The sequence below is a fragment of the Annulohypoxylon maeteangense genome (assembly GCF_022496945.1).
Source record: "Annulohypoxylon maeteangense strain CBS 123835 unplaced genomic scaffold GGS22scaffold_24, whole genome shotgun sequence".
In the NCBI taxonomy this organism is placed as follows: domain Eukaryota; kingdom Fungi; phylum Ascomycota; class Sordariomycetes; order Xylariales; family Hypoxylaceae; genus Annulohypoxylon; species Annulohypoxylon maeteangense.
In genome coordinates, this window is record NW_025953271.1 from 127,939 (window position 1) to 150,354 (window position 22,416).

General features: G+C 47.0%; 5 protein-coding genes across 5 annotated transcripts; 2 read left to right on the plus strand and 3 right to left on the minus strand.

Moving 5' to 3' along the window:
- Positions 1-41: 41 nt before the first annotated feature.
- On the minus strand, positions 42-4,432 carry GGS22DRAFT_174378 (linoleate diol synthase). Its single transcript, XM_047963082.1, has 7 exons — positions 3,792-4,432; positions 2,729-3,695; positions 2,157-2,673; positions 1,862-2,090; positions 1,005-1,792; positions 669-914; positions 42-555 (listed from the first exon to the last, which is right to left on the minus strand). Exons 1-7 carry the CDS (start codon positions 4,099-4,101, stop codon positions 250-252), a joined length of 3,363 nt encoding a protein of 1,120 aa, XP_047814464.1. The 5' UTR covers positions 4,102-4,432; the 3' UTR covers positions 42-249.
- An 815-nt stretch (positions 4,433-5,247) lies between these two features.
- Positions 5,248-7,944, plus strand: GGS22DRAFT_197398 (uncharacterized protein; the record flags this gene model as incomplete). Its single annotated transcript, XM_047965973.1, has 5 exons — positions 5,248-5,897; positions 5,973-6,499; positions 6,608-7,388; positions 7,469-7,574; positions 7,746-7,944. The coding sequence occupies exons 1-5, from the start codon at positions 5,639-5,641 to the stop codon at positions 7,942-7,944; spliced, it is 1,872 nt and encodes a 623-aa protein (XP_047814465.1). The 5' UTR covers positions 5,248-5,638.
- A 6,501-nt stretch (positions 7,945-14,445) lies between these two features.
- Positions 14,446-16,434, minus strand: GGS22DRAFT_81252 (uncharacterized protein). Its single transcript, XM_047968161.1, has 3 exons — positions 15,444-16,434; positions 15,081-15,388; positions 14,446-15,022 (listed from the first exon to the last, which is right to left on the minus strand). Exons 1-3 carry the CDS (start codon positions 16,123-16,125, stop codon positions 14,813-14,815), a joined length of 1,200 nt encoding a protein of 399 aa, XP_047814466.1. The 5' UTR covers positions 16,126-16,434; the 3' UTR covers positions 14,446-14,812.
- Positions 16,435-17,666: 1,232 nt separating this feature from the next.
- GGS22DRAFT_174397 (WD40 repeat-like protein) lies at positions 17,667-19,578 on the minus strand. Its single transcript, XM_047963083.1, has 5 exons — positions 19,245-19,578; positions 19,039-19,165; positions 18,232-18,987; positions 17,791-18,178; positions 17,667-17,764 (listed from the first exon to the last, which is right to left on the minus strand). Exons 1-4 carry the CDS (start codon positions 19,374-19,376, stop codon positions 18,129-18,131), a joined length of 1,065 nt encoding a protein of 354 aa, XP_047814467.1. The 5' UTR covers positions 19,377-19,578; the 3' UTR covers positions 17,667-17,764; positions 17,791-18,128.
- Positions 19,579-19,852: 274 nt separating this feature from the next.
- On the plus strand, positions 19,853-21,001 carry GGS22DRAFT_174400 (BET3 family protein). Its single transcript, XM_047963084.1, has 4 exons — positions 19,853-20,055; positions 20,117-20,125; positions 20,179-20,401; positions 20,474-21,001. Exons 1-4 carry the CDS (start codon positions 20,021-20,023, stop codon positions 20,783-20,785), a joined length of 579 nt encoding a protein of 192 aa, XP_047814468.1. The 5' UTR covers positions 19,853-20,020; the 3' UTR covers positions 20,786-21,001.
- Positions 21,002-22,416: the final 1,415 nt, after the last annotated feature.

The window sequence follows — 22,416 nt, forward strand, 5'->3', positions numbered from 1 at the left end:
ACCGGTACCTGTTTAAATCGCGCAGCTTAATTTAGTTGATGGAATAATACTTCAACGTTATAATTCGTTAAAAGATCAATGTTGATTAACCAAGATAACCACTAGGAACCATTCATTGAGATGTACGGTCTTCTTGAATTGTCGACTGAACTTAGCGAAAATCAGCTCTTAATTAAAACATAAGAAATATATAGAAACCATTCGAATCCCCACGATCTCAGACTACAGTACCTAGGCAGACATCCATCACTAATTGTCGTAGCATATCTTCATCGTACAAGGGAAGGGGAAGTATGCCCCCCTATCTTCCCTCATATACTCAGAGAACCCGCCGGCTTGTGGAATCTTCTTCAGCTCACCCTGAGGGCCGGGAGCTCTTCGTATTCCCTTCAGCTTGAATACGGAGCGAAACATCTCAGCCAAACTGGCCTGGCAAGCATCGGGTCCGAGACAAGCCTGCGGACCCAACCCAAATTGGATATAGGAGTCTAATGGTCGCCGTGGGTTCACCTTCTCGGAATCCGGGAAATGTTCACCATCTTTCGCCGCATCCGCCTGTCGAATTAAAGAAAATCAATTAGTCCGTGCTTTGTTGTAGGTAGGGTTGTTGTCGAGGAGATTAAAGATGACTTATAGTAGACATTGTGAGAATCCACCTGAGCACTTACAAAGCTAACAAAAATACGGTCTCCCGCTCTAACAGATACCCTGCGACCGTTGCTCTCCTCTATGATATCATCTACGGCTACTTCGCGGTAGGAACCGGATGCTCCCGCAAGTCTAATACCTTCTAATGCGTAGCCTAGCATGAGCCCGTCCGTATCTACCGATGATGGGAGATTCGCCGTGCGATACAGTTCGGGGATGTGCTTAGATCCTTCTGGAGACAAGAAGTAGTCCACAGCTTGAGCAAACTTCAAGCCTGTGAGTTACTGATCTGAATAGATACGTGGAGGGGGGGGGGGGAAAAAAGGGGGGGGGGGGGGGGGGGTAATATAAAATACCGCTTCTGCGAGGTTTGGCACGGATGCTCCTGCGGTAGGTAGAATTTGACCCCATGCTATATCGTAGTTGCTCAGGCCAGTCTTGGAGAACCCTTTGATTAAGTTGGCGCCGTATGATGCCACTGGGTCATTCTTCTTCGGCCATGAAGAGAGCAGCCCACCAAAGCCGAAGCCCCCTACCTGCTTTACGTTGGCCTCGATAATCTTCCCTAACTGTCCAGTGATCGCCTTCGCTGCTTGCCGCAATGGAAATTTCTTGACGGGATCAGTATCAAAGAAGACGCTGATAAATATCACAGCAAGGACCATGTATAATTCATGCTCGGTGTATATTCCTCTCGGATTTTCCTTCGTCTTTAATGGCAGGTTGAACATACGCGCTGCGAAGTAGACCGGGCTAATGTTGCCCACATCTCGGACAATATCGACGAAGTTTTGTCCAGCAAGCTTATAGGTTCTTTCCTTGATGAGTTTGTCCGTGATCTGGGAGTAGAAGTCCTTGACATGAGAGCGCCAATCCTCTTTGTATAACTGGTCCTGCATGAACTCTCGCTGGTTGGCGTAGAAAGCGGAGTCTCCGGAGATCGTGAAGCGATTTCCCCCAACGTCCGCAAGGAATGACAAGCCTTCATTACCTATGACCTTGTACTTATCTTGGTTCTCCGATACATGCTGTGCTCCGTTATACGTCGTGACGTTGACATGGGCTGGGATAGACGACGGGCGGTCATAATTGAAGTTGTGAACTCGCCCGAGGCCCGTCATGATTTTCTTTGTTTCGCTCGGAACTATCATCATTGGTTAGCCAATTCGGTATTTGGGTACCTATACGGCAGGTATCTCATTAGTATACGCACCGACCATAGGGTAATGAGCATATATCGAATCTCCCCTGAAGTGGTTTGGGAAAGCCCGGATGAAGAGCTTGTAGAACACACAGCCTTGGTTGATATTCAGGTCATAGGCTACTTCATTGTAACCCCAAGATGTGAGGCCACGGGGGTGGTAATCAGTAGTGTAGAAACGGTCTCCTCGTGTCAAGCAGACGGCATCGGATAATATCACACGAGAAATAGTATAAGTCGGCTATATGGTTGTAAATTAGTATTCTTGTCCCTTCAACAGACCGGCCACAACACATGGGAATCTTACGGCTATTCCAACGCCAGGGACCATTGGTTCTTTCGCCTCTTCGGCAACTAGTCCCGGGTATAGTTCGACATAATCGGGATGCTCGTAGAGATGTCGGAGTGAACCGGCAATCTCAGGGTCGGAATTGATATCCTCGAACTTTTCGTACGGCTTAAGCCCGAAGTGCTTTCGAAACTCGTTCAGGCCAGCGACGTTCCATTTCCGCCCCTGGAGGATTCCCAATATCTCAACGGGCTTCATCGATTGTGGCACGTTACGGCCGCCGAATGCCCCGGCACAGTCTTCTATAGCGTCGCAGATACAGCCGACGAGATCGTCGTCCTTGAATTTTCCGTCGTCATCACGCTTGAAGCCCCCGAAGACCCTCTCCACAGGATCAGCTGGAATTTTTTGATCAAATTTGGCGAACCCCCTGAACATCTCTTGTGGGCTCAGATCTAACGGATCTTTGCCGAATAGATCTTGGTAAAAGTCCTGGACCCATTTATCGTCCTTTTCCGAGATACAAGAGTGCCATCTACGATCGTTTAAGCAAGTGTGGCTTCAATGTGGATAAGATGGGTATTGCTCACCTGTAACAGAGATTGAACTCGGCAGACACCATGCTTCCTGTCCCACGGTCTGAGCCTGAATTGGTACCGACGTCGCGGCCCATCTCTGCACGCGGGTCAAGTGTCCAAGTTGTGTTACTCCTATTGAGGTTGACGATGTTTCTTACGTAGTCCACGAGGGTGATGTTGATATATAATCCTGAGGTGACCAGACGAGCCGTTTGGAAAAGGTCGTTATCATATTTCTTCCACGCTGCAGTCGCTCTCTCTTCGCTAAGCCCCGGAGGCGGTGGCGTGAAGCGACCGCCCTCGTTGATAGCAGCGAGGTTGGCCGCAACGTGGTTATGAAAGCGATTGAACATGATCAGTATGACAGATACACCAGGTGGCGAGCCAAGGAGTCTCTTATCGGCATAAGAGTCGGCCTTCATCATCCCGTCCTTGAAAGTCCTCACGGAGTCTTGCATAGCCTGGTTGCTACCGTAGAGAGGAGACAGATCTAGGAATGATGATGTCTTCGTCTTGCTGATGTCGGTCTGATCCGTCCAGAACAGATCATGTATGATGATGGTAGCCCAATACCAAAGAACCGAAGAGACGTTATTCGGATGCTTGCGGTATTCTGTCCTCTTCATGACCGACTCGTATATAATCTCAGGGTCGGGTAATGCGCCCAAAGGCACAATACCCGGTCGGCAAGTTCGGGCATATGTTGAACCAGCTGCTCCAAGCTGAGGGTTCGTTGGATTATTCCACGACCCATCTGCCATTCTATATTCATGCTTCTCTCCCATATATAGCAGCGGCGGATGATCTAGGGTGTCCCAAAGTTCGTTTAAGAAGGTATTGGTCAACTCTTCTCTAAGTCGTGATTGAGAAGGTAGTCCCGCAACGAGCTGGATAACTCGTTCCATAATCATCGTCTTATCGTCTATCAGCTGTTCCCCTTTAATCTTGCTCCGAGCAAGATCGAGAACCGTCTTCACATCTACGCTTAGTTAGTGAGTGCTATCATTGTCGCAATGGCTGATTAAGAGGTAGATAGGTAGATAGATAGGTAGGTAGGTAGGTGATGGGTGTGTACCTTTCATACGAAGGTATCTCAAATCCTTCTTTAGCCCCGTTCTTTGGATCCCTGTGTTGATGTAGGAGCCATCTCCATTCTCTGTGGGAAGAGGTCTCTGCGAAGCTCGAAGCAATTGCCCGAACTGGGAAAACACACTGGAGACCCCTTCGCGGTCAGCCTTCGGAACATACTCTTTCTTCTCTCTGCGAGATGAGGTGGAAGACGTTGCTGAAGACTTGCTCATCGTGGTGAAGCTGCTGGAGTTGGCGTGTTGAAGCCTGCTTCCGTTTGTCTCGTAGGTTCCGTTGTCAAGTTTTGCGCTCGCCATCTTGCCTCGGCCAAGGGAATTCTACAGTCAAAAAAGGTAATCCGTGCAAGTCCGATGATTTCATAAGGTGGTATGTCTGGTATCACAATTTAAATGCGTCCAAGCCTATGCACTTACCTACCGTATTACAAATATCGGCTACCTGCCCTTGATCGGTCATTCATCAGGTTCAAGGTTACTCTATACATGGAGTTCTCCGCTCCAATCTTCGAGTATAATCGGAGTATCGACACTATCGGATAGATCCAGAGCCAATACATGCTTTACACGACATATCCCTTCCCGTCTAAAAGTAAGCTGTAACTGTACCTACCTAACTACTTGACATGATATGCATAGGAGAGTGGGGTACGTGGTTAAAGGAAGAAATAAAGAGAGAAGCAAAAGGGGTGGATGGCTAAGTAGGTAGTGTCAATATCGATTCACCGCTTCACGCTATTGTCTACCCCGAGGGAACGGATATGATCGATACAAATGTCGATGGAGGCTACCTGGACTATGGTGGCGCTGAACTCCCTGAAACCACCTACTAGGTTACTGGACCCTAATTCGCTCTATTATGTCAATAGTACGATTTCCTATGCGCTAGCTACCTCAGGATATCGTTCTAGTTGGAATATTTTCTCGTCCCGGAAAAAGAAATGCGTGATACATAGGTATTTAACCTAGCAGGGCGTAAGGGGCGTAAGGGGCGTATCGGCATTTGTCGATTAGTAACTCAAGCGGCTAGCTACATCTTTTCATACATCTGAGTAACTGTAACTCTCCAACCTTAGGTAGGTAGGCAGGGTAGGTAGGTAGTCAACCTGTTCAACCAGGTAGGTAGAGAGCTGAATATCCGTGGAAGGTAATGATCAACATCAATTTTCTCTATTGACCAGTGGGCGCTGTAGAGGTAATATTTCGTCACACCTGTTCTATCCGGTACTGCCAATCACGGTTGTCGAGTATCTATGAACTAGTTGGCCAAGGCCTACTCTATTGCAGCCTCATGCATATAATTCTACAACGTCAGTTGCTTGACCATGAGTTCCCTAATCTCCCGGTTGCCGTCATCACGACAAATCGTAAATCATCGATACCGAGGCGTGAGGATGAACAGGTACCTACCTACATAGTGGCGCCTGTATTTGCTTTTCAGTTCTCTGCAGCTAGTTGTTTCTCATGCATCACGGTCATTCTGGCTCCAAGGGATTGGATTCACCAACCCTTCGACAGGAGGAATGCCTCTTGCTTCTATAGGCATGATTTGCAGAGATCAACATATCATGCTCCGAGACACGCGGGCGCCTTCGTGACACAACTCTCTCTACCCTAGCCTTCCAATAGTTGAACACTGAAATCATGTCACTAACTTCGTGCAGATTTTTTTGCGTCCGGCCGTCTACAAAGATGTCTTGTACACTGGACAGCCATCCAGCTTGTTTTCGTTATACATACTAGGTACCTACCCAGCTGAATTGCTCCTGCTGGTGTGCCGCGTAAGCGTTTCGTTGATCACCACACCACGGTGTTACCCTCTGTACCTGTTGCTTAGATGGACAAGTTTCACCTGTCACTAGAAGCGCGGCATCCGCCAGACAGCGAAGACGCAAAAGAGCATACGGCAACAGCTCGCCAAAGCGTCGACGATGCTGAACATCCCCATGCGTGGGCCAGCAGCATGAATCCAACAAACGTCCTGCAAGCTCCGCGGAAGCTCGTGCTGTGCTTCGATGGAACTGGCAATAAATTCAGGGGAGATGATAGCGACAGCAATATATTAAAAATCTTCAGATGCTTGGATCGTGAGGCCGGTAATCAGTGTACAAATGAGACCCACCAAACAAAATACCATACCATTATACGGCCTTGCTAATTGTCTTTGTTAGATCACTACTATCAACCTGGAATAGGAACATACGTCGTCTCTAACTCGTTGTCTCACACAAGCCTGAGTGCTAGAATCCGATCATGGTATCTTAAGGCCAAGGACTCCGCGATAGGCTCGAGTTTCGACCACCACGTTGTCGGTGGTTATCGATTCCTCATGCGCTTTTACCAGCCGGGCGATGAGATTTTCTTCTTTGGTTTCTCTCGTGGAGCCTACGTGGCGCGATTCCTGGCCGAGATGCTGGACTATATTGGTCTGCTCTCTCACGGCAACGAAGAAATGGTCACATTCGCCTGGAAAGCTTTCTCATCGTGGCAGAGTCGTCAAGCGGGGCAGACCGAAGAGCATCAGGCTAAGCGACGAGAAATGTATCGTTTCATGAAAGGCTTCCGAGAGACCTTTAGCCGACCCGTGAAGAGAATCCGATTTCTAGGACTCTTCGACACAGTTAATTCCGTGCCTCGTTTCGAAACAGCTTGGATGCAAAGATCGAAAATGCCGTATACAGCGAGAAGCAGCGCTAAGGTAGGTCGTTATATATAGCCCTAGTGAGAGTATTTATTTACCTACTGGGTTACTTACCGGGTTACCTACTCCCTGTTAGCATAGTTATTTACTTACAACTCCTTACAGGTCATTCGGCATTGCGTATCCATAGACGAACGGCGCGCCAAGTTCAGACAGGATCTCATTTACCAAGGAGCCAGTAAAGGCCAAAGACACCGACACTTGCACGAGATAGTCCACGAGAAGTATCGCACAAAGCGAAGCGCCGTTATGGGGTCTAACTCAGACGGAAAGCCGGAGCGAGGGCGTCGTGAAACTCTAGCACCACCCAAAGAACAAGCATTCCGGCCCCATTCGAGGTCTAGATCTCGGACGACAAAAGATTCTGTTGACTTAACAAGCCAGGCGGGGGATTACCACTCCCGTATCGTAGACTATGGCGAAGAGTCGGATGACGATGAACAGGATATCGATGAGATCTGGTTTGCTGGTGGTCACGCAGATGTCGGAGGTGGGTGGGAGATCAGTCTAGACAGCAAGTCTACCAGTCACGTCCCCCTGACGTATATGATCCGAGAAGCCCAAAGGGCAGGTCTGACTTTCGATCACGAGAAACTGGTTGAAATGGGTGTTACTGAGCTATCCAGCGATTCTGACTGCAATAACAATCATGTTGATGGCCCCCTGCCCGATATTCGCATCGACAAGCCGAGCCCACAGATCGGAATGTCTCAAACTGGTGCCGAACCTACAGTTTGGGATCACTTTAATTACACCGGGGATGAAGAAAAGAATGAGGTTCGACCTTTCCATGATATGCTCCACAAGGCACACTTGGCCAGAATTCACGACTCCCTTGAATTTTCGTCAGGTCTCACCATAGGCCAAGTGTTGAGTTGGAAGATAAGTACGTCGTAATCCTTAACCCACTAACCCTCCTGGCTTGGATAGGCCCCGGAAGACGATTGCTAATCTTAAATATCTCAGTGGAGTATATGCCTTTCAGACGAATGGATTTGCAGCCTGATGGATCGTGGAAACCTATCCGTTATCCCCTACCGCGCGGAGAGGTGCGGGATATTCCTAACACTGGGTACGTATGAAAACATCTCGTTTGTACATTTTAAACTCCTTTATAGAATAATCTTCGAACTTCTCGTAACCCCGTTCATTGCTAACCTCTCATAGTGAGTTAAATATTCTGATAGGTTAAAGAAAATAGTGAATAAAATGCTAACACAGGATGTTTTCATACACCAGCCAGGGTTCACGGGTCAGTAATTCGACGGATGAAAGAGGATAAAACTTACCGGCCTGGAAACCTGATTATCGGTGGGGGCGGACGTGGAATGCGCAGAGCCCCAGATGAGTACGGTACCGGAGACTGGGAATGCGTTCAAGACCATGGTGATCCGGTTGGCGAGGTTTGGGTCAGGAAGACGACAGGTCAGAACCGAGCTTGAAGTGATAAGTTGCAATTCGAACGAATCAGGTAGCCTGATCAAGCAATATACCTAATCGTCGTATCTTTGAGAACGTGTTTACCGGAACAAAGCTCTTAGCTGGGTTCTCATGAATACGGTATGATCAACTTTAGCATACCTCCACTACTAAACGAGTTAGTGATTTGATGCCCTTACTGTTGTTCCTATCCGAGCCGTTTCCTACCATACCTACCAAGTATGACAAAATGATAAAACCCGCCCACGGTAAGCAAGCCGTTATCTCGTTTTTCTTGACGACGATACATGATATGTTACAAGCCCATACGCGGTACTACGAGATAATATACTCGACTGACTTGATTTGACTCGGCTTATCGGTGACGACAGAATACTCCTACTCTACCAACTAACGAACCCCCTTTCCTTTTCTTTTTCTTTTTATTTTTGGTAGTGATCTTTTTTCGTGACAAATGCGATACATCTACCGTCAACGTTCGTCCCAACACGTCTGATGCTTCAAAAAAAAAAGTGTTTGCGTCCTCACGCGAGGTCTAGCACGGCAGTATCATAAATATCCTTCTCCTACTTTCCGTGTCGCTGTCAAGTTTGTCACGTCCCCACTCACTCACTCACTCACTCTACTTCCGCCCTTTGCCTCGCGATCTCCCCTTAGAGACTTTTCTCTGCAGGTTATTCCTCTACGCGTAGGCCCTGTTCCATCACAGCTTGCCTCCTGCCAAGTCTGTAGCGGTCAAGTTCCTTTCGAGTTTCGAGTTCTGTGTCGTTTGCTCGTGGTTTCGCCCGTTCTGAGGCATTACGTGTTGAAAGGTACTGTTTGCGTGATGCGAACAGATTCGCCCGCCCCCTTTTCTCTCTCGTCAAAATGACACTCCTCTCACTCTACTCGACCCTGGTAATCATAATACAATAGGGCGAAAATGGGGTATCTGAAGAATGATTTTTGATCCGATTGATCCGGAGTTTGTACTCGCACCCAATTTATTAAAGAAAAAATAAATAAGAAAAAGACTCGTCCGTATCGACCATATTGTACGCAACGGGGAGGTCTAGCCGTATCGTATCATGTACGCCATGAGTCATGCCAGACAAAAATAATAAGATGATGGAGGGACAAAAAAGGTAGTCGGTAGACATTCGAAAGAGCGATTTTCCACGTAAATTTTGGCAACTCTCAAGCGATGCAGTACGACTCACGCTTTTGAAACGATAGAAGCTCGGCCTGGTAGAATACCTGAGAATGGGTAAATAGGTAGAATGACTCAAGATTTTGGAAGGGTAGGTGGCAACAGAAGATAAGAAGCGTAATAAATCAGACAATAGATGAAGGCTTGGTATGCTTAGATTTTAATAATTCAAGATGCGATGCAAGGAAATGAGATTATCCAAGATTTCATATGTCCTTTTGGACAATTCGCCTAGGCAATCCGGCGTTAACAGGCAGGCGAGCAACCCGTCAGAAATGGTCAGTCTAGCATTCAAAACAACCAACCCGTACAGGACCACTATTGAAATAGCGGCCGTGAGGATCAATGCTGTCAGACGAGACTGAGCCGAGTGCCCCGCAGATCAAGAGGTCCCATTCTTATGCTACCGGGGGGATGGCCGGAGCAGCAGGGATCTCGACCTCAGCAGGTACGTCGCCATTGGTAGCTTTCTGGGGGCAATCTCGGGAGATATGACCAGCTTCGCCGCACTGATAGCAGGTCTTGCCAGCAGTGTTTAGAGGACCGCCATTAGGCGCTGTGCAGTCTCTGGAGATGTGACCAAGCTTTCCACAGGCATAACACTTCATGGCCTGAGCCTGGCAGTCGCGCGCAAAGTGGTTGGGGCCGCCACATTTGTAGCAGGTGGCAGGTCGGGGACCGCCAGCGAAGCCGCCTCGGCCGAAGTTGTTGTATCCACCACGGCTAACCGGTCCGCCGCGTCCTATTCCAACACCGGCCGGGTTGGGGCAAGCTCGAGCCAGATGGCCAGGCTGGCCGCAGTTATAGCAACGTCCGTTACCACCAGCACCACTCAAGCGGAGGGTAGGGCAGTCAGCCTGGACATGCCCGAGACCTTGGCAGTGGTAGCACTGCTTTGCCTCTGTGGTACGAGGGAGAGGACATTGGTTAGATTCGTGCCCTGGGCGTGGACTGTTAGCTAAAAAGGGAGACACGGGCACGAGAGATTTATATGACGGAATCGTACCTGGTTGTTTGCAATTGTAGCAAAGGCGCTCGGCGGAGGAGCAAACCTCGGCATAGTGGCCAACATTGCCACACTTATAGCAGGCTCGACGAGATAGAGACGACATTGCGACAAGTCTGTGAGTCTGTGTAGATCCATCATCAGCGCGACACTTCACATAAGCTTGATCTCCAACTATCCATTCTCGGATGACCCGTTTGCAACGATGCGGTAGCGGTAGTGGTAGCGGTAGTGGTAAATTGGTTCTCTTATCCGTTTGTAGCCAACCCCCAACCGAGGCGGCGGCAGCAGGCATATCGGACAAGATGGTAGTTCAGGATAGTCCGGAATGGTCCAGTTCGGATTCGCAAAAGAAACAAAAAGAGAAATTGGCAAATATCGCCACCCACGATTCGTTCAACGCGCCAAGAAGCAGATATCGAGGTAGGTAATCAATTGGATGCTACCCAAAGCGGTAATAAGGTACCGCCACGTGCTATCGTTTGCCGGGTAAAATACCCCACGATGGGTGACGGGGTGGGCAGCGTGATTGAGTGGTTTTCCAGAACCTGCAGGTTGACTAGGTTGGCTGCAGAGACGGCTGGGTTCGTGCGACACGACCCGATACAGAACTGCGAGATAGATGATAGATGTACGGAATATCATTTAGATGGCAGTCTCTCGCACTGGTCCCGTCGAGTCCTATCCGTGTCTAGTGATTTCAAAGACATTTCTTGAGGGTTACGCGCATCTCGTGCCGAATTGCGCGGATCGCAATTCTGCGCATATCAAGAGCGTGACATGATTCCCGAATATCGCACGATCGCGTTCCATGGTTTTAAGAGGAATGATGAATGTTGTGGCGAAAATCTAAGTGTCGAGTTATGAAGGTGTATTAGAAGTGGCCGCCGCTTATGCGCAAACCAATCGAGTCGCGCGCCCAGGAAATGAAGCGAGTAAGCGTGAGATGTTGCCGTCGCCAAATATTATAGATCCCACGATCGAAACCCGTTTTGTGCGTGGTGTAAAAGATAGAAAGGCGAGAAAGTCTTTAATTGTTATTACGTCGGCGCATTGATCGCAAGTTACGTGCGTAAAGGTGGATTACTGGTGGTTTTCCCACGGCGCGCCGGGATCCATCAATATTAAATTATGCGCGCGCGCAATAAAATCGCATAAACCATGGCTGCCACGTTCGTTGTCGCAGTCGCTATCGCTATTTTCGTCGTCGTCGCAGTCGTATTTTCGTTCATATAACCATAGTGATATGTTGTCTAGGGACTGCCGTCGTACAACAGGACGCAAAAATAAAAGAGACATGTCGAATTCTGGGACCTGTTGCTGTACCACACACCACCACTACCACCATTTGCGCCGCGGGCCAATTTTCATATGATGCAGTAGGAAAATAGAGGGTAACATAAGCAGACCAAGGAGAGCTCTAGACACTTACAATGATTTCCCTGCTTATTCCTTTCGCAGCACAACACAACTCTACTTCTTCCTTCTTGTTCTCTGCTGCTATCCGTCAACCAACAACAGCAGCCTTCTTCTCTTCTTCCGAGCGACGACGTCTCCTAACACTGCGCGACCTCCAAGGGGGGAGTTTATGATAATACGCGATGCGATGCGGTATGATGCGATGAAGATGTAATATCGGAATCACGAGAGGAAAAAAGAAGGGTTGAGAGAAAATAGAAAGAGAGGGACGAGGGAAAGGGCAAGGGCCGGAGTGAGGGGACAGATCCAGAGGCGAGTGGATCCCGAAGCGGGCGAAGGGGCTACATTCTCCTCTAAGAGAAAGAGAGAGAGGGAAAAAAAAATAAAAAAAAGAGAGAGGGAAAGTACCGAATACATTAACATCAACTTAACCTTATTATAAATAATATGACATCTTTGGTCTCTAATAAGGTAACAAATACTTTAGGAGACACCTTCCCTGCATACCTCAGTAGGGTTAACTTACCTATTAGCGGATGGATCTTCAAATTATGGGAGGAGGTTCAGGTGGCCACCTCGTTTTTTTTTTTACTAGCCAATTTTTTTTATTCGAAACTTCCTTGTTTTGTTTTATTATAATTTGTTTCCTTCCGCGTTGGAATGTCTCAATTTTCTTCTTCTTCCCTCAAGGGTTTCAACGTAGCATATAACCTTCTATCCCGCATCTCTGTGTTACATAACTTGTGTTACCAGACTATACTGTGATCTACCTATCCACACAATATATTTTCTTTCTAAATATCTACCTAGGTCTTTTTTCGCATAACCATAACAACCCCCCCGGTTGAATTGGCGATACATAAAAAAAGACCCGTAAAGCAACTGAAGATCGATAAACTACGTCGTATGGATTGATGAAAAGGCGCACTAATAAGTGGTAGACAAACCTCCTTTTCCACATTGGCACCAACTCGCCGAGTCGCCAACCAATAACAATAGCACATAGATCTCCCCCTTTACTCTAGTGTCTTACGGTTTGCTGCCCTGCATGACTTACAGCAGAAATTTCATCGTGTCTACTTCCCTACCTACTTACTGCCTACCTAATACTGCCTACTACCTACCTAATACTAGGTATGTACGTAGTAGGCAGGGAGAGCATGGATTAAAAAGGGATCCAAAGTCTCACTAGCATATTCCTACACAACTTTTAGCGAGTTATCCGACGAGGCCAGCTATCCCATTTCTTTTCACGTGTTTGATCCTCGGGTGGACAGTATGTACTAGTATGTTTCCCCTCCAGAGACGCTTATTAGTTTCTGTTATAACACTATTAGGTGGTTAACAATTGCATACTAGGTACTTATTATTATATAATACTCATGACTTATACATATGTACCTACCTAGTATGTAGTATTGTATGTCTATACCGATTACACGATCATGGTATACCCATCTATACTAGTAGGTATACTAAGTAGGTAACTAGTAGGTACCTAGTACTCACATAAGTTAGTATACACCAATAATCAAGGACGAACCATCTCCATCTCGGCAAGACTCCTATGCGAGTTCCTGGAGCTGAACCGCCCATTGTAGCATGATTACCTGCTTGCTTGCTTGCTCGCTTGCTTATACGTACGGCTACCCGACCCCACATTATAGGACTTGAGGCCCGAACGACGCGCAGAAGCTGGGCGGAGCGGGATGGGATGAGTGAAATAGAGGACAGGGTGGTAATCTGGAACAGTCTGTATATCGTAGTTGGAAACTTACTTGATTAGGTCGTGTTGGCCAGGTTAGCCAGGTTAGCCTTGGCAGGTTAGTTACGAGATAGGTTCACCATCAAGAATGTACGTATAGTGCTAGCCTCCATATACTATCACGTACCTAGGTAGGCATCTCAGAATTTACATAGAGCCTGCATATTATCGCTGACACACGACCGTATACTACATAGCTTCGGTAATATATTGTAACGATCCAATGCCTTTCGGTCTTTGAGCAAGGATAGATGCATCCGCCCTCCTCCCTTTCACCAGGATACGCGGTCTACATAACCTGCAGAACAGAGCCTTCTATGTACATGACCCTTTCCCCCTCCCCCCTTAGACTTACGTGCTAGCCAATCAAAACTCCGTCGCAATACCGGGACCCTCAGAACGGCGCTTCCGCCTTGTTGATCTTGCTTCCAACATCACCAGCTCTCCGGGTTGCGACTGTGACCACGATCTTGATTAGTTACGCCTTGTTAGAGCTTGTAAATATACTCGGGTCCTTTTGCTGCCAAGAATCTGGCTATCAATGGATTACGGTCCAACCTTGCGAGTCTTCTTCAAAACACTGCCTATACTTTCTATACTACCAAGTAGGTACTAACAACATCATGCTTACAATATACGGTACATGCCTGCGTATTAGCCAGGCCTATTATATAAAATCTCACATTACCCTTCATCTGGGCTAACCATCTCGAGTCTCGGCGCAAAACTACCCGCAGTGCGTAAGGGAAAGTACCCATTCGTGATCGTCGCCTCACGAAACAGCACCTGACCTATTTCTTCAGTTGACCCCCCCCCTTGACTCTTCCCTTACGCATTTCATATAGCAGATCCTACCTAATTTTATATTATTCGTATAACGACTTAGGATATCTAGACAGGTAACACAACTGCGCGAAGAACTGAACGTCAAGATCACCTGACAATACGAACGACCTCCTGACAGGTAGACACCTAGGTAGCTACACTACCTGACTACCCACATCTTAGCCGATAGAACGAGATAGAACTCAGAACCTAGGACTGCACGCACGTCTATACAACTATAGATCCCATGAGCCCTAATTTTATCCGACTGGTCTGACACCAAGCGAGAATAAAATACAACTCAACTTGATCAGCAGGCTATGACAATTCCACAACTGCCTACAGTTACACAATAGCTCTGGAAAGCAATATTAACGATCCTCACTCCCATAGCGCCGGTGCTGGAACCCAAGAAACCTATATGCGTGTGTAATCCCATGCCACATGTGCAATACGATTCGGCGCGTTAGAAGAATAAGATATACACACAGGATACGTGGTTTTGCTCTGATTTTCCCTTGCCCGCCCCTTTACCTTGGTACCGTACACAGGTAATTACACATTTTCCTCCTCCCCTTTTTACTCTCTAATTATATACTTCGCATAAGTTTAGGAGGGCAGACTCTCTCTTAATGCTCTATAACCAAGCATTCAGGACTCGCTGCCTCACCGAAGGCGTCCGGCCTCGGGATGAGGCAGAAGCGGTACGTCCGTCGTTGGAACCATAGATCTTGGACGGGCCTCGACTACATAGCTGACACCGTCCTCGGACGCATACGAAGGCGGCCGCGCCGTTCCGGGTCGAGGTTCCTCTTCACCTCCCTCCCTGGGCGGCTGATCGTTACGCTGCCAATAGAGGCGATCAGGGTCCACACGCTGCAAGATCTGTAAGTGAAGTTGATACTAATTTGAAAGTTGGGTGAAGTATACATACCACGCTCTCGCGCCATAAGCCGTAAGCCGGAGGCTGCATCTTATTTGAGGTATCATCGATTCCTGCCGCCTCTTCATCACGCGCAAGAATGACATGAATTGGCCGTCGCGGAACTGCGTAGCCACCGGGTTCCAATAACCGTGGCAGAGACGGACGTTCTTCGTCCTCTTCGTTCGGCGGCCTGATAATCAACATACAGATCCTGATGAGCCCGTGGCAGAAGAAGATGGTTGCAAATAAAATTATGAGTATCAGAAGCACCGTAAACTCGCTTGTGTTGACGTTCTTCGTGATTGAAAGGGCGAGATCTAATGATTGTTAATATTTGAATATCAATGTAAAGAGCAGTTCCGAACCACTCACAAACAGCGAGCATAACGATCAAGAAAATGCCGGATACGAAACACCGCAAGATATAAGAACGCATGCGCCGCGACTTGATCCATGGGAAACAAAACAATAATTTCTTGGGCCGCTGCTCCGGTGTATGTGTCCTGCTTTGACTATGACGTTGCCGTCTCCCTCTACCCACCACGTCGACCAAGTGTGTTTCTCCGGGATCGGCGCCCCGATATCGTGAGCGCCCCGTATCGGGACCCCCATGGGAAGGTGGTGGCTGGGATACGGCAGGCAATCGTTCGACTTGTATCCGAGGTAATGAGAGTTGAGGTGTGGGTTCGGGCGGCGGCTGTGACGCTTGGGTGGGCGAGGCCGGACCTGATGATCCACGGGTCCAGGTTCGTGTCAGGTTCGGTAGGTGCAGACGGGTAGAAGGCATGTTGGGAAGGCCTAGGTTGAAGCGCGGTGTCTTCGGGCTATCGTCCTCGGGTATATCGCCTTCGGTCCTCTGATTCCGTCCATCCTGTCTATCCATACGCGATCGACTCGTGAATAAGCTTGGTAAGGGCGGCCGGCTTATCGAGAAGCGTCTCGTACGGGAACCCCTCTGCTCACCCATCTCTGGCAACCTCTGCTGTTCAGAGTCTTGTGTCCGCCCCTCCGATGACTGAGATCTCCCCAGAACGTTCGTCCGGACGTAGTCCATGGCTATGATAAGGCGGATACGTTGCTTCTTAAGCGTTGAACCTGATGTCACCGATGACCAATGTCATACATGCTTTGTTCGCCGGCTTCGCTTGATATTCAAAATCCAAACAGCACCACGGACGAATGTGGTCTATAACAAACGCGGATGGTCAAACCAGGCCGACCTAGCGTATATACAGAGGGATCGTGCCAATAGTAGTGGTGTGTTGATCGATTGGCGAGGCACGAGTCTTCTTTAGTTTAGAAGTTACGTGCAGTTGGTTTCAAGCACGAAGACTCTGGACGAATCGATTATTTCTTAGTAACCAAGAAGAACTCGGGTACCTGCAGGTTCGATATAAATTGTATGTCTTGGATATAAACAATAAAAGGGCCAGCCAGATTCAATGAAGAAAAAGAAGGAATTATTGACTCGGAGAATAAATACAGGCAAATTAAACGCCTCTTTTCGCGTATGGGGAAATTGGAATCGGAACTCTCAAAGCCCGTTGCTCTTAATAATGAGTAAAAACGAGGGACGATAAATTAAGTAGGTAGAGAAGAAGAAACAACAACAACAACAAGAGGGTTACAACAACAATTCCATTCACCAAGAGAGCTGTCAATTAGCCCTTCTAATGGAGGGTAAATCCGAAACGAAGAGAGAGAACTACAAACGAGAGAGAGAGCGGAAGAGAGGGAGAAAGGGAGAGGGGAAGAATTACAAAGTACACAACACAATAATACAACACACACGAGAACAGACAAAAGAAGGAAGAGGTGGACTTGGTAGTAGGTAATAATAGGTAATAGGTAAAGAGAGACGACAGGCTGATCGGGCTGGACAAGCTAAACAAGCTGGAAGCGGACTAACGAACGCATCCAAAGCTTTGGCGGTCTCATCTGTAAATCCGGAGGATGTAACCCTCTTACTCTTAATCGACCATCGTTATCGCTGATGAAGCATGAAGAAAGATGACCAGTGTCAGGCATACAAAACAGCTAGTGACCTATGATCGTAGCTGAGAAAAGGGAGTTGACCAATAAAATCTCGCCCTTTTAAGGATGGGGGGAACCTACCACCCAGAGGTCCGTTCTCTTGGCCATACCGCAGGCGCCGAGGCTGCCTGAGATGAAACCTGACTGCAGGGGTATCGCCAACATCCAGTGTTTCGGAATTCGGTACGTATCGTCACATACGCATTATGTACTACCTAGTATTACTACTACATAATAGTAGGTACCAGAATCATGTATTTGACATTATAACCAAGAAAGGGGGCAAGGTACCATTGACTCTTATTATTAGTAGGATTAAATAAGAAGAAAAGGAAAAGAAAAAAAATTATATAGAAGACTCGCGGTTCGCCGATATTATACGAGATAACTTACCTATTCAATATTACTTACATCGACAATTGTAGGTATTTAATACACATATGTACTTTCAACTATTATAAAAAGGTAAAACCTACGAAGTACACGCGCCGTACCTACCTAGGTACATACATAGTAGGTACATGTAAGTGCCACTTAATTGCTAAGGTACTACATATGTAGGTACCTAGTAAGATCTTCTTCATTTTTAATGCTGTGACATTACACTACATGAATAAAGCTTATATGAGGCTTCCTACCTAGATTAGATGTCTTCCGGTCTTCTGGTCTTCTGGTCTTCTGGTCTTCTGGTCTTCTGGTCTTCTGGTCATCTGAATTATCGACCTCGACTAGTTAGGAGGATGTCGTCACGCTACCCCAAGACAAACGCAGGGTCTTTCTAAATCTTCGGAGATAGTACCCCGGACAAAATCCTCCCGTAAGTCCTTAGCCGACTCCTATCATCGTAGATATCGGTCATCGAACGAGCCACAAGCCTAGATCAAACGTGTTGATGACGATCCGAAATCAGGGGTCTAGTCATCGGGGTATCTGTGACGTAAGGCTGTGATGGAACGTGGCTACTTAGAACCGTTCACGATAATCTGATCATCTCCGCACTCTTCTTGTCGCATTGAACCTCCATCAACGCAGCTCACCAAGCAGCATTCTTCGATCCGAAGAAGCGGACAGTACTAATACGATGTTAATAGAGCATATGAAGCGGCTTGGGCATGAGGTAACTTACTGACGGGCTCCTCGCCGGGAGTGAATTCCGCACAATTGACTACTCCCTTGTGACCCGGTAACTTGTAAAGAAGCTTGCCGGTATCGTTCGACCATATGACTACGGTCCCGTCGCCGGCGCCTACTGCGATTTTCTTGCCAGCATTATCCCAACTAGCTCGTACCAGGTTCTTCTCAATTCCCATCTGCGCCCCGTCGAATGTGCGAATGTGTCGTTCGGTAGGCGCGAATGGTCTTATATCCCAGGTTTTCGCCGTCGAGTCGTGGGAGTATGACAGCAATGATTGTGAGTCGGGAGAGACGCGCAAGCTAGTTACTGTATCGTTATGACCTAGCATAGAGTAGACTACGGCCTTCTTTCGCATATCCCAGACCTTGATGTCATTGTCGATTCCACCCGAGTATATCTCGTTACCAGCCTCTGCAACTGCCACAGCGGTAATTGGGAACTCGGTTTCTATGAAGTCGGCCGCGTTCTTCGACCGAGGATCCCATATGCCTATAGTACCATCATCGCTTCCACTGATCAAGAGTTCCTCGCCTCGTTTGCTTATGTCCGCAGTATTGATGATTTCTTCGTGGCCGATGTATCGACGTATCCTAGTGCCAGAAGTTAAATCCCAGCTCGCAAGATGCATGTCGGCGGAGGCAGAGTATAATATTTCAGAATCGCGAGACCACTGAAGGTCCAAGATGGCGCCTCGGTGTCCTGTTAACGCGCCATAGTTCTCGCACGCGCCTTCGGATTTCCACAGTACTTCTCGTAGTTAGCTAAAATTCACGGGGCGAGGTATCGGGTGAGACCTACAAATGCTTCGATCCATGGAACCCGAAGCAATCAGCGCCCCCGTAGGATTGAATTTAGCGGAAAAGATCTCTCCAGAGTGTCCCGAGAGTTCCATCAACGGCGCTTCCAAGTTGCTCGTCCTAATAGTCTACAGAATATAGTCAGTTCCAAGTCTATAATACATAATATCAATAGCCAATCTCATAAAAAATAGAAGTGTAACATACCGATTGAACCAGTGCGCTGGACACGGATCCTCCATCTCGACGTGATAATGCGGTACTGGTCCCAGGCTTCTGTCTCTTGACAACTAATTGGCCTGCACCTGGATCATCAGGCGCAGGTCGTTTCTCGGTCATATCTACTTTATTTTACTTTGCTCTGGGAGCCTATAATTAAGGCGGAAGAAGAGTGAAAATATATTCCCGGGTATGGATGTAGGGTCCTAGGTACGAAGAGATTTGAATGTTTTGCCGTATGTGTGTAGTGTATACTGCATGCCCTAGGCAGACTTCGACGATATGGATTGATTATGGAATGTTGAAGCTCTTCACTTTTCTAAGTTCTTAAGGTTAAAGCACTGGGAAGATACTAAAAAAGCTACATAGGTACATAGTACCTACATAGTAGTAGAGATGTATGTTTTGGCGGAACAGTAATTTTCCGTCTCTTGGTTTTGAAGAATACGGTACATATCGGCATTTTTTACTTTCTTCCACCGACTTTACCCCACCATATCAATGTAACCAATCAACATCGAATCAAGCACTTGACTACCTACATGTAGGTAGGTATGTACCTCCAGGCTTTACACTCCGTTCGTTCACCGTCTCACAATACCTAATACTTCATATGAAAGACCCTTTTTTTTAAAAAAGGAAGAAAACACATACTCAACTATTAAATTTTCATCCAAAAAAGAAAAAATAACTCAAGCTCACATAGAAAAAGTAAACAGGGGTCGATGAACTGGATGAACCTAGTCTGAGCTCGTTAGTCGAGCATGTCAGCAAATAAGGCTGCCCGGGTGGGCGAAGAGTAAGTGGGCACATTGTTCACATCGTTCAGCCTCATTAGATTATCTGCTAATATATCTTAGGATTTGGAAGTAAGTCGGTGGGCCATTCACAATATTATACTTCTCTAACAACTCATCATAAGAGGTCGCATTGATAAGGTCAACGCCGAACTTGTTACCTTGACCTATGGTACCATAGTCGCTCAGTTATGCAAGGACTTTGAAGGTGACTATGTCGAGGTCAACAAGCAACTTGACAGGATGGGTTACAATATCGGCCTACGATTAATCGAGGATTACCTGGCCAAGTCTAATACGATGAGACGATGTTCGAATTTTCGAGAAACAGCCGACATGATTGCGAAGGTACTTCTCCAATCGAATGTTCCCCCTAATTCACTGCCCTAAACTGACCACTGTTGCCTCCATCTGAACTAGGTCGGCTTTAAGATTTTTCTCAACATCACGCCTACTGTGACAAATTGGACAGGCGATAGCAAGCAGTTCTCTCTCGTCTTCGAGGAGAATCCGTTAGCAGACTTCGTCGAACTTCCCGACGACGGCAGAGCTCAGGACGAGTTATGGTACTCTAACATATTTTGTGGTATCCTAAGAGGAGCACTTGAGATGGTACAGATGCAGGTCGAGGCACATTTCATCAGCGACGTACTACGAGGAAACGATACAACTGAGATGAGAATATCTCTGATCAGGTATATCGACGATGAGCTGCCACCCGAAGACGACTAGTTAGTTAGCTTATGGCGAGGAAGTTTATGGCAAGCTACCTAACCACATGCTCCGACAGACAAGCTGATCAGTTGCCTCTGCCTTGCATGCTTCGATTGACATTGGTTGATAATAATATTATCTAGGTAGGTAGCTAGGGATAACTACCTACCTATCTAGCGATGTAACATGATATATGCCTTGTATTAAGCTAGTTGTATGACCTACAACCATATGTGTATTGTGGAATCTTTTTCTTTCCCGGCTCACCATCTTGCTTGTGCCTAGGTAGTTGAATTTGCCGCAGAAAAAAGTATCCCCGAAGTCATTCAACTCCCTCCCCATCCTAATGTCTTATAATAAGGTTATAATCGCCTAATTATTTCTCAACCTAGCATTCGGTTTGGGACATACATATATTCTTGAAGACGTGGAACGAACGCAAAGCATCCATAGGCATAATCGGAGTTTTTACTGGAAATATATTATACGGGGGTCGGGTCTAGGAAGAATAGTAGACATTCTAATTGTTTTGATCGGACAAGCGGCCATGCCGTCATGCGGATCTGAATTCGTCACTTACGGTATTCTTATGTCGGGACGGTCCACTTGACTCCCGAGACTGATGAAAATCATCGCATGAATGGGAGCTGGAGGGCCAAGAACCAAGGATCAGGGCCACGTTTCTGCTGATTTAAGCCCCGCCGAGCCCGCCAAACAAAGATGAACCCTTCGTGCCCCATCTGTCTTGCAGCTTGATCTTCCGGTACTTTGCCCACGGGCTTACATCAACGTCAACTAGGCGATCCTTGTAAGTTGTAACCCACAGAACATCTAATAAGATAAACTTACTACGTATAATTAAGTATGGCTTGGCAGTATGATTACTTATGATGTACAAGAGGAAGCATCTTGTTCAACTTGAAAAAAGATTGCATTCACGTGTCTTATGTTGGACATACCTAGTATGAATAAATGTAAAGCACTATCGGAAGTGTTTCCCCCCTTTCTCTCATGTGCATTTGGCACCTACACGGAGTGTAGGTAATTGTATTTAATTGTGCCTGCGTCCACAAGTACGCCTGTTTATTATTAGCGTTCCATATTGATGGTAAATATACTCTGTATCCATGGTATGCATACATACCGAAATAGGTACATATGTAGTACCTAGGTAGGCACTTACTATGTAAGCGCCAGTATGGATGTTTATATTAATCTCAACTCGACTCGAGACAATATTTACCTAGCAAAGATCGGTAGGTAGATAGTGATATGTCATTAATCGTCGATGAATATTCCATCGTAAGCTATGTGCCAACTAAAGAATCTCCTAACCCATTTTATTTTGGAATTTGTTAAAAGCGGGAAACCGACGGAAGATGTTCCTGTTAAGTAGGTACCAACCCTTTCATTGAACATTTAGATAATTGAAGCCAAGGCCATGTGCTTCGAAGTCAGCAGGTTCACTCGCTTTGCCTTCATCATAAACTCGTAATAAGCAACTGAGAGCCTCGATCTTGTCTAGTTCGTGCCGTATATTCATATTCCTATTCGTACTCGATATTAAAACGTTTACGGATTTTACAAAGTGTCGTTTGAATACAACACCTCCACAAAGCCTCGGCTTTACCCTGGCAGGGCAAACGTGA

Coding starts and splice junctions, on each gene's coding strand:
- GGS22DRAFT_174378 (XM_047963082.1), bottom strand. CDS start 4,101: ATGGCGAGCGCAAAACTTGACAACGGAACCTACGAGACAAACGGAAGC. Junction 2,674..2,728: donor GAGTTCAATCTCTGTTACAG/GTGAGCAATACC, acceptor AAACGATCGTAG/ATGGCACTCTTGTATCTCGG. Junction 1,793..1,861: donor TGCTCATTACCCTATGGTCG/GTGCGTATACTA, acceptor CAATGATGATAG/TTCCGAGCGAAACAAAGAAA.
- GGS22DRAFT_174397 (XM_047963083.1), bottom strand. CDS start 19,376: ATGACCGAGAAACGACCTGCGCCTGATGATCCAGGTGCAGGCCAATTA. Junction 19,166..19,244: donor CCAGCGCACTGGTTCAATCG/GTATGTTACACT, acceptor TATATTCTGTAG/ACTATTAGGACGAGCAACTT. Junction 18,988..19,038: donor TTCCATGGATCGAAGCATTT/GTAGGTCTCACC, acceptor AACTACGAGAAG/TACTGTGGAAATCCGAAGGC.
- GGS22DRAFT_174400 (XM_047963084.1), top strand. CDS start 20,021: ATGTCAGCAAATAAGGCTGCCCGGGTGGGCGAAGA. Junction 20,402..20,473: donor CAGCCGACATGATTGCGAAG/GTACTTCTCCAA, acceptor CATCTGAACTAG/GTCGGCTTTAAGATTTTTCT.
- GGS22DRAFT_81252 (XM_047968161.1), bottom strand. CDS start 16,125: ATGGACTACGTCCGGACGAACGTTCTGGGGAGATCTCAGTCATCGGAG. Junction 15,389..15,443: donor GATCGTTATGCTCGCTGTTT/GTGAGTGGTTCG, acceptor AACAATCATTAG/ATCTCGCCCTTTCAATCACG. Junction 15,023..15,080: donor GCTTATGGCGCGAGAGCGTG/GTATGTATACTT, acceptor CAGATCTTGCAG/CGTGTGGACCCTGATCGCCT.